At 44.2% G+C, this 10,930-nt stretch overlaps 1 protein-coding gene across 1 annotated transcript; it reads right to left on the bottom strand.

Annotated features, from left to right (window-relative positions):
- Window positions 1–5,785: 5,785 nt before the first annotated feature.
- LOC133382105 (olfactory receptor 1361-like) lies at window positions 5,786–6,778 on the bottom strand. The gene has a single exon (XM_061621772.1). It carries the CDS (start codon window positions 6,776–6,778, stop codon window positions 5,786–5,788), a length of 993 nt encoding a protein of 330 aa, XP_061477756.1.
- Between the last annotated feature and the right edge of the window lie 4,152 nt (window positions 6,779–10,930).

Consider the following 10,930-nt stretch of genomic DNA (forward strand, 5'->3'; position numbering starts at 1 on the left):
ACTCAGAGATATTTGTCTGTATATGTGTGCCTATCTTCATGCGGGGATGTCTGCCTTCCCTGTGTGTGGGGCATTGTTGGGGTTGGTGGGAAGAGTGTTAGGGGGCAATGACGTTCATGCCAGATACATGGGATGTGGTCACAGTAGTGCGCTACTGTCTAGCATGGTTCCCACCTCCCTTGCTTGCCTGCATGCTGGAATAGAGTAGGGCATTATGTGCTTGTGTCTGGAGTAGGGATGGGATCCATTGGCCGGGGCTGGTTTGAAAGCATTCTGTCAACCTAAGAGGCTGATATTGATTCAAGTTTCTTCTTTGTCCGCAAAGTGCTGCTTTTACTAATCCATTTTCCCCCTCAGAAAAAAAAAATGATATTAATATGGATATTTTGAAAGGAAATATTTATAAATTGGAGGAGATAAAAATATTGAGATTAATATCAATATTTTAGATGCAGATTTTTTTTAAAAAAAACCTGTTTCTGAAAATAGCAGCAGAAAATCACTACATAAAAATCTGATCCGCAACGATAGCTAATAAGTGAATTAATGGAAAATTCGCTACCAACTCTGGGCAGAATTCAAGAACATCCCTAGTCTGGAATTCTGGGATAGAGAGACTTGTACAGGTTCTAGGCAGTCGTGGCATGGATGGTATGGGGTGAAGCTGTCCTCCTGACAGCGGCATCACTGCTGCTTATGGGGCTTGGGAAGGGCAGCGGCAAAGTCGGGGTCACATTGTTGCACAACCAGGGACAGGGGATTGGCACTGGTGTGTCTGCCGCTGTGGGCATGCAGCTCCAGCTTTACTACTGGCTCTGCCCAGCAGTGAGGCCGGAGTCAAGAGGACAGCTTAACCCCACCACATGTGGAACTACTGGTTGTAAGTCGAGGACAGTTAGCAAAGTGCTTAAGTTCCTGAGGGGTGAACCAAGCAGCTTGGACAGAAGATCTCGGCAGTGAGGCCAGCCCTCTTTTTTGTGTATAGAATCCTTCCCCCCTGTTTCCCTCCATCAAACTTTCAATGAGAAGGGTTTGGGATATGGCATAAGTGTGCTCTTTCTCTGTGCTTCCCACATTCCACCCATGTTTTGGGCTCCTTTTGGCAACTCTGCTGACATATCTGGGGTGTTCTGCTGTCATTTTTTGGTGCGCTTGTGGTGGTGGTGGTGGCAGCGTATGGGATTCTACCAAAGTTCTGCTAGCATAGAGGTGATTCTGCTAGATGTACGTCAGCTGATGGATCTCAAGGCCTAAAAAAGTTATTGTCTTACAATAATAGGTATATTTACTCTCTCTCTCTCTCTCTCTCTCTCTCTCTCTCTGGGTCTTTGTAGCCAATCCAGAAATCAGGAAGCAAAGGCCATCCAAGTAAGTTATCCAATGAATATGAAGGCAATAAATCTGAAAATAAACTTGGGTTGTGCAAGATAAGTGGAAACTATCACCATCACTGAGGTTGCACTATCCACCAGATGAAGGAAACAAATACCTATTTTATTTTATTTTATTTTTTTACAAAAGTACAAACATACAAGTTATAAGCAATATCTTAGCAAATAATAATAATAATCATATCGTGTTGAAGTGAGATCTGCAGCTAAATGTTGCAGTGTGGGGTGCTGTTCAGGGCTTCAGCCACTCTGTTCTATCCCTGCTTCCCCTCTGTTTTTTCACCCCCCCCACACACACACTGTCAGTCAATCAGCATTCTGTGCCTACTGAGCATACTTAGCCCTCACTGGGTTGTTTTGGGGGTCCACCCTTCTTGTAAATCTTGAGGTTTCCTCAAACCTGCTGATACCTCCTGTTTGCACACAGCTGATTTCATTTTCATTTGAAATGGCTATAACAAGCGGGGCCCAGCAACAAATAGCTGGATGCGTGTTTCTGTCTGGGGAAGAACCTTCAAAGCTCTCCCTTTTCTGGCAGGAGACTCCCTCTAGTGAGAGAATGGGTGGCTGGGCAGATGGGTGAGGGCATGGATGGCGAGGTGTGCCGGTTGGGGGGGAGAGAGAGTGAACGGGTGAGTGGCAGCCGGATAGGTGGCAAGCATGTATTCCACAGCTAGCACCCGATTGTGTCTGGGATGTGGCTGGCTTTTTCTCAAGGCAAAGCCCTCCAGTTGCAAGGGGAGAGCAGGAAATGTCAGGCAGGTGCCCAGGCTCTGACTATTTTGTGAGGCACGGGATCATTCCCTGCCTGCCTTGCGAGGTGCTCTGACTTTGGGCAGCAGTGAGGGGACCAAGGAAAGGCTCTCCCAGTGGGGAGAATGCTCTTGCTCTCAGGTCCTGTTTGCTTGCTTCCCATAGGCACCTAGCTGGCCATTGTGAGAAGACTGTGGACTAGATGGGCCATTGCCCTGATCCCACAGGCTGTTCTTATGTTCTTCAATAGTGGTGCTCTGTGCATTGTTAAAGGAATTGTTACTGTATGTCCATTTTTTCCATTCATCTGGTTTGCACATGGAAGCCTCTCTTCCATGTACAAGCTCTCACCTTTGGACTGAGGTGAAACTGGATCAACCTAAAAACAAAACAAACCAAAAACCCAGGGAGTGAATAGAGCCTTGCAAATACATTTACACATGTTACTAGCCTAGCAAGATTTCTACTAGCCTGCCTACCCACCAGTAAATACATGAATTAAAAGCAAATTAAAATTAAAAACAGCTGGTATTGATCCATGCCCCGCTGTAGCAGAATTTGTAGAAAAAAAGAATGAAGATACAGAGAACCAGATGTCACAGTGTACAGGGGGAGAGATGTTGTTAAGAAGTTTTTCAGGAAGACTGCTGGTTTGTAAGAACCCTAAGAATTATTGTGTAATGTGCCCCTATGCTCTATGGTTTCTAAAGTTTCATACCCCTAGTCAGTGTTTCAGTGGCTTCCCATATTAAATTGAGTTCTTGGTTCATTGATTAAATGTTATGTGTCCATATGTGTCCACTGGGTGTCCAAAAGCTAGGACTGGGTGTCCATTTGGACACACAACTATTACTTAAAAATGCCCTGGTGCTATTTCTGTTGTGTACTGGGAGGGGCAAGGCAATGGCGAGGCCGCCACTCTCTTGCCGTTCCTGGCATGTGGCAGTAACCCCATTGCTGGGAGGCTATTGGTGTGGCACCAGGTGAGCTGCTCCTGGAAGAGGTCTTTCTCTACCTCCCCTGTGAGTTGAAGGGATGGCTGGAGGCTGTCAGATCCTCCTCTCCTCTTTTCTGGATCAGTGTAAGTCATGCATGGGTGGTCTGCTTCTACCCATTTTTTGGCCTTTCAACCCCTTTGCATTTTGTTCCCTACTGCTGCACATCTTGGGACCCCTCAGTTATTGTGCATTGCTGCAGTGCTGTCACTAGCGGGAGTGCAGGGGGTGCGGACCTCCGGCGCGTGCCGTCCCAGGTGCATGGATGGGGGTGGCTGGTGTTGCATGCATGCGCACGCACACGCACTTACCTTGCGCTCCGGGCTGGTGGTGGAAGGCCCGTCCCACCTTCACCACCAGCAAGCGGGTGCCTGCTGTCGGTCTCGCCCGCCCGCCTCCGAGGAGGATTTGGCTTCGCCGACCTGGAGCGCTTCTCGGCTCCTTTGCCTGCCAATGGCATGGGGCAGGGCGGTTCTGGGTGTCACCCCCCTCAGGGTGTCACCCGGGTGTGGTCCGCACCCTCCGCACCCCAGTAGTGATGCCCCTGCATTGCTGTAGCCATTTGTGCTAGATAAGCATTGCCACGCTTCTCTCCAGGGTGGAAACAGAACAGATGATGAATCCAATACAATATAATTATACATGCATACTAAATACAGATACAATCAATCAATCAATTCCAGAGCACTCAGTTTCAAGTTAGAGAATATTACACTGTATTCAAATCTACGGTACATCTTTTTCTGATAAATCCAATAGAAGAGGACCTGGTGTCTGCAAATCTTTCTTCTTCCTATCACGTTCACCTGTAGGTATTTGGCAAGTCAAGATTCGGTTGCATCAAATGCAAGACTTGGTTCAGATCCTCTTTTAGTACTTTGAAAAGCAGGTTGATTTAGTCTGGAACATCTGCACCTGCCAAATTTCAGATAGATAGGTGCCGTGGGCTTCAGGCTAGTATAGGCCACACCCAAGCAGCTGAAAGCTTCTTAGATGGTCTTCAGATTTAATTTCCTCTGAGAATGCTTGGATATGTTGAGATGGCCCTAATGTTCCAAAGGTGGCACCAGCAGTTGTTGCTCACTCAACCCCTCAATCCTCCCCTCTAGCCACACCACGTAAGCTAATCAGATGAGATGCTCCAGTAAAAGCTACAAATTCCCAGCAACCTTAACAAAATACAGTTCCCGTGATTCATTGGGGGAAGTCACGTGTTTTAAATGTGCACTGTATGTGTTTTAAATATATGGTGTAGATCTGCCATCTTTCTCACACAGTCTGAGCCCTTGATGGCAGTGGGGCGGGGGATCATTCAGCGGCCATCCCCGCTAGACAGCAGTTCCACCCCCTTGATCCTGTCCCTTGGAGACAACCTTATGCAAGTACACAAAAGTATTGTTTTCTTTCTCATACCCATTCTGACAACGGAAATGGTTCTGTAGGAAAATGAGGAGCTACAATAGCCACCAAACAACACTTTTGTAACTCTGCATTTAATAATTACAAATTGCATGGTTAGTTCCCGTCCTCGCAGTTGGTCCTGTGGCATTTCGTCCTCTCCTGCCCTGAGTGAAGGATGAGTCTGTCCATAGTTGAGTAGATTAAAAGGCAGCAACACTGTTTTCAGTGGGTGAGGAATGTATAGTGTGAGTGTATGTGTGAGGTATATGGTAGACAGTGTTGTTTCTAATGGTGCCTCCAGATTGTCAGTATTTTGCAGGGGTGATTCAAGCAGATTCCAGAACTTCAGGCTTGTGCAATTATGGTGGATTAAAGCACTCTGTGTCACCCTAGCTCAGCGAATGAACTTTTGCAGTTTGGAAAATGATGGGCAAACACATTGAAAAGTGAGGGATGGACAAATGATTAATGGGAAGATGTGTAAACACCTCACAAGCAAATCAGGATGAATGTGATAACCGCCCCATAAACAAATCAGAAGGAATGTTCAGTAAAGACCAGACACAGTCTGACCATTGCATAAGTTTTGTGCAAGCAAGTCGGGATGAATGCTCAATAAACAGATTATCTGGAGGGGCCCTTACAATGGCAAACTCTTCCCCATAGAGAATTGAATATGAGATGGCTCTTTCATATTACTTGGGCTGAAAGAGTGGCATTGACTGCCAATTTACTTCTGAGCCAAATATAATGTATGACTTTTAAGATTCTACTGCTGATGACTTTTGATTCTACACACACAGCTTAGGACCAGGCTATCTGAAAGAACACTTCCCCCTGTATACATCTAGCCACCCACTGCAGTCATCAGAAGAAGTCCTCTTGGTTGTGCTGCATCCTGCAGATGTTCATCTTATGACCACTTACACATGAGCTTTCCCTGTAGTTCAAATCCATCTGGTGGAATGACCCCCCGGATATTCAGCAGGATTCTAAAGTACTGATATTTTGTTGGCTAATGAAAATATATCTGTTGACTGAGGCTTTCCTGGGCTTTTGATATGTTATACCAGTTTTCATTGTTCCTTAGATATGGCAGGTGTAAATTTGAAACACCATTAGAGTTTTTATGGATTGTCTTATTATGTTGCCCACTGCCTTGCTAACTTCTGGTTTAAAAGCAGTATATGGATGATTTTAATAAACAAATAAGTAATGATCATTTGGATCATTCTGAAATTTCCATCAAGTGCTATGTTGCATCCGAACAGTTGCAAAATTTTGGCCTATGCTGTTGAGAGGGAAGTTTAGCTTTCGGCCAAAAAGCTTCTTGAGGGCCTTCTTCATCTTGTCATTCCTCAGAGTGTAGATGAAGGGGTTGAGCATGGGTGTGACCATAGCATATGTGATGGCAGCCAGTGTGTCCTTCTCTGCTGAGAAGTTGGATGAGGGCTGGAAGTAGACCCAGCTGACAGTGCCAAAGAATAAGATGACCATAGTCAGGTGGGACCCACAGGTGGAGAAAGCCTTGCGTTTCCCCTCAGTGGACGGAATTCTCAACACAGCCATCAGGATGTGTGCATAGGAGAGGGCAATTAACAACAGAGCTCCACTGACTGCCACAGCACCTTCTGTGTAAACTACCAGGGTGTTCAAGGCTGTGTTGGAGCAAGAGATCTTGAGCAAGGGAAAGACATCACAAAAGTAGTGGGGTACCTGATTGGAGGTACAGAAAGAGAGTCGGGATATTAGTAGGGTGTGTAAGAGAGCATGGAGGTGAGAGGCCAGCCAGGAGGCAGCTACCATTAGTAGACAGGTCCTGTTGTTCATTACTGTGGCATAATGCAGTGGTTGACAGATGGCCACATAGCGGTCCAATGCCATGGATGCTAAGAGGAAGGTGTCATTGATGCCAAAGGCAATGAAGAAGTACATCTGTGACAAGCACCCGCCATATGAGATCTTCCTCACTCCAGAGAGTGTATCAGCCAACATCTTGGGCATGGTGGCTGTCGTGAAGCAGATGTCTACCAGGGAGAGGTTACTGAGGAAGAAGTACATGGGAGTATGGAGGAGGTGGCCATCCAGCCTTATGGCCAGGACAATAGTAAGATTTCCCAGGACCGTGATGACATATATGATCAAAAATATGGTGAAGAATAGCACATTCCAGTCCTGCTGACTTGAGATGCCAAGGAGGATAAATTCATTAACAGTGGTCCTGTTGTCTGCCTCCATTGTATTTGAAGACCTGTGAGAAGGTAGAAAGGTAGAGAGTGTGACAATGAGCACCAGGCAAAAGATGCTGGAGAATCAGATACGCAGTCATTGTAGAAATACATTATATCACATATCAAAGGGCTTTGGAGTGTCTGTTATATTCACGCCCTAGAGAAAAAAAACAGGGGAAATTATATCTTTGGAACTATGGATCTTTTCCACTTCTCTCAATATATAGAAAAATATATTTGAACAGTTTTTAATTAATCATGCCAAGGTTAAGCTCTTTTAATTCCCATTGACTGTAGGCATTTCTGTATCTATTTTTAGATATCATGCAGGCATAGGGTCACTTCTTTTTGTGTTTTCTTGTGAGCCAGTCAGGATTGTCTTTTAAGCAAAGAAAAGAGTAGATGAAAGTGGCTAAACAGAATAAATTGAAAGACTCTCCCATTATCATAAGTGGTCCCCAAAGTATGTCATTGTGCTGTATAACTTCATTTATTGCATATATGTAAATTTTTAATGACAAATATAGACAGTTCATGGAAAGTGAAGCACAACAAAAATGTGTAGAATTGGGGGTGGGTGGGACCCAACACATATTTTGCATGTTCCTCGGTGTGGCCATGGTGGTGGTGTATAATATCTTATTCCTGGAGGCTGTGCACGTCACTTGCAGTGTTTTGGAATGCTGAGGGGTGAACCAAGCAGCTTGGACAGAAGAGGAATGGAAAGTTAAAAAGGAGAAGGGTATGGAAGGAACAATTAATGTGAAACGGAATAGCAAGAACTGAAGATGTGCAGAACTAGGAATCTGGACTCTAATAGGATTAGTAAGATCACAAAAGAAGCTGGTGAGCAACAGGGATATCTTCCCTCCCAACCCACTACAAAGACTAGCTGTATAATCCTAGAACCATTTTTGGAATTAGTGTAGCTGAGGAAACACCAAAGAACTTCATCGCTCACAACATCTTGTAGAAGTAAGTTGGTAAGTTTGCCAGCTTCTGCCCCTTTTGGACAGAGAAGACTTGGCCACAGTGCTCCATGCTCTGGTAACTTCCAGAGTGGTTTATTGCAATGCGCTCTACGTGGGGCTGCCCTTGAAAATGACTTGGAAACTTCGACTGGTCCAAAATGCAGCAGCCAGATTTCTGGCTGGGGTTCCTTTTAGAACTCATATAACCCCTGTTTTAGAATAGATGCATTGGTTGCCGGTTCATTTCCAGGCCCAGTTCAAGGTATTCACATTAATGTTTAAAGCTCTAAATGACTTAGGTCACAAGTATCTGAAAGATAGCCTCCTTTCCTACAGACCCTCTCAGGTATTGAGATCAACAGAAGGGGCCCTTTGGGAAGTTCTGCCATCCTTGGAAGTTCAGGGGGGTGGTCTGGGAGAGGGCATACTCTGTGACAGCCTGTAAGCTGTGGAACTCCCTCCCCACCAAGGTGTGTCTGACAACTTCATTGTACAACACACCTCCTTTCCCTGGCCTTTGATACCTGAGATGTATATTTTGTAGGACCCACCCTATTTTTTGTGATGTTGTTTAGGTTATTTTCAACTATTTTTAATTGTCTTTTAAAATTGTTGTGACCCGCCCTGGGACCTTGGGGGTGAAGGGCAGGTAATACATTCTGATAATAATAATATTAATAACTAGAAAACGTTTCAGTCTCAGTCTAATCCCAACTCCAAAAGGAAGCCAGTCCAGTAACTCTGATTCATGAGAAAGCATAATTTCAATATTCAATAGTCAATAGCATTTACAGCACTAGGATTGGGTCATGATTAAAGATGCAAAGATGTGTCAATTTCAGTTGCCTCAGTTTTTCATTTTTCCAATCTTAAATTCAGTTCTCTATATCTCTGCAGAAATGTGCAATTTTTTTAAAAAAATCCTCATGAAAGTTCTTTAGCATTTTAGCGTGAATTTCTCTTAATGAACACATTCTTGCATGCAGTTTTGACTACTGTAAACATTTTTGCAATATATATTCTCCCAATATAATGCATTTTGTATGCCATTTTTGCTAATATATTCATTTTTATGCACATCTTCTCCTAACATATGCATTTTGTAAAAACTGGTTGTTGGAGAACGGCATCACAAAATTCAGGTAAGTGCCTATTTCCAAGGATGACTGTGTTTCGGTTCTCGTTTTGGATAGTACGAATTTGATAGATTCGACTTTTAATGGGAACTGAATCAAATTTCTCTCCAATCCCTAGTCATGATCAAGATCAGATTTGTGTGATGCACTTGTGGACACAAGATGGGAAAATGATGGGCCCTTCCAGACTGATGTTTTATTGCTGAAGTGTTCTTGACATAATAATAGTGCAATAGTGGTAGATTTATTGTGCTTTATTCATTGTTGTGTGATGCTTCCCCAATGCTACCTGATTTCTGCTGTCTATAGTACAAGAAAAGAGGGACACCCCCCCTTATTGAAAGGTATGGGATTTCAGCAGGAAGTTGCAGGCTGTGCACTGATTGGGAATGAAGCAATACCATGGCCCCAAAACTTTTTCAGGTGCAAATAGTACTGAAATCATGATCATGTGTCATCAACACTATCAGCATTATCAGCACAAATCATCATGAACATGCAATAGAAAGGATGTCTGGAGGTCCCCCCAGTTAGTTGTAGTGCCCAGAGGCAAACAGAAATAATGAAGAACCTTCTAGGCAAAATGGGTACTAATCAATTTCTGTGCAGATGTTGGAGAAAGAAAATAAAAGCCCTCCTGACTCTTTTTTGATCCTCCAGCCCACGGCCATGAACACTCTTTCATCTTTAGAACATGCCTGTGAACAGTCAGAGGCTTCCTCTGAGTTTGGGGCACAGAAAAAGTTCAGGAAAAAAGCAGCAAGGGCTCGTCCAGACAACCTGATTATTGAGCATCCTGATTTGCTTGCGCACACCTAAATTTCTGGTATGTGCTTAAGTACCTCCTACCCAAAAAATGAATGTGGACTGGAGGCACCCTAACTTTCCCCTCGGATACCCCCACATTTCTTGTGGGACATAATCTATTCAAACTGAAGAGTTTCTGCTGGCCTTGTACTGTCCCTTATGTGTGTAGGTATGGCTCTGCAAGCTCACAATTACCACATCTGTGAACCAGGGAGGAAAACCATTAAATCACACATCCAGTGCACTTTCATTGCAAAGTGGAGGTTTTGCTAGGATGGTGTAGTAAATACTTTGTTGGCCTTGGCCTGGAGAGACCTCACCTACCTCACAGAGCAACTGTGATCATAAAATGTGGGAGGAAGAGAAGGAAGCCATGTGTATTAGTTTGAGCTTGTTGGAGGGATAGGAGGACGTCGACAGACATATTTTCAGGATTAAGGCACAATTCTGAAGTCCTGAATGTGCATCCATCCCCCCTTTAACCATGACAACTTACCCATGTCTAAAAATCTGAGACAGAAAGTGGGATCCCCGACTGCCAGCCAGTAAAGCCAGCTGTGATCAGTTAAACTAGGGGCGATGAACCTGTGTTCCTCCGGATGTTTCTGGACTACAACTCCCATTATCCTTGACCATTAGCCATGCTGGCTGAGGCTGATGGGAGTTATAGTCCAACAACATCTAGTGGACCAGAGGTTTCCCACCACTAAGTTAAACCCAAAAACCCAAAATCCATCCCTTCCCTTTTTTTGAACCCAAACAGAATGACTATACATCTTGAATCCCAGTCTTCCATCCTTCTTGAGTTGCTTAGAAGGTTTCTCCATTTCTATACCCTCCACCCCCCAAAAACACAACACTTTCCAGGCTTTCACAGATTGCCAGTGACAAATAACTAATTTCAACTGTACTTACCTGGGTTGATTCTGAAGGATGCCTTTTGTTCTGTCCTTGTACTGAAATGCAGGAGGATGGAAGAAAGCATGTTATGGAAGGTACAGTCAAGCCACAGTGGCCTATAGTTTGTGATTGGTTCACTTGATGTAACAAGGAAGGACACATAGTGAACTGAAAAATCAAATTTGATCCTATCAGGGTTTTTTACAGCAATTTCCAAGTCTACTGGGAACCATCCTTAAGGGTGCTAGTTAGTGAAACAGGCAGAGCCACTATATAGAATCTTTCCTGGGACTATGGCTCCTGTACAACAGAAGAAAATATTATAGCTGAAATGGTTCCTAAAGC

This window comes from Rhineura floridana, chromosome 3 (genome assembly GCF_030035675.1).
Source record: "Rhineura floridana isolate rRhiFlo1 chromosome 3, rRhiFlo1.hap2, whole genome shotgun sequence".
In the NCBI taxonomy this organism is placed as follows: Eukaryota; Metazoa; Chordata; class Lepidosauria; order Squamata; family Rhineuridae; genus Rhineura; species Rhineura floridana.

Excerpts from the sequence above, each read along its gene's own strand:
- LOC133382105 (XM_061621772.1), bottom strand. The coding sequence starts at position 6,778 with ATGGAGGCAGACAACAGGACCACTGTTAATGAATTTATCCTCCTTGGC.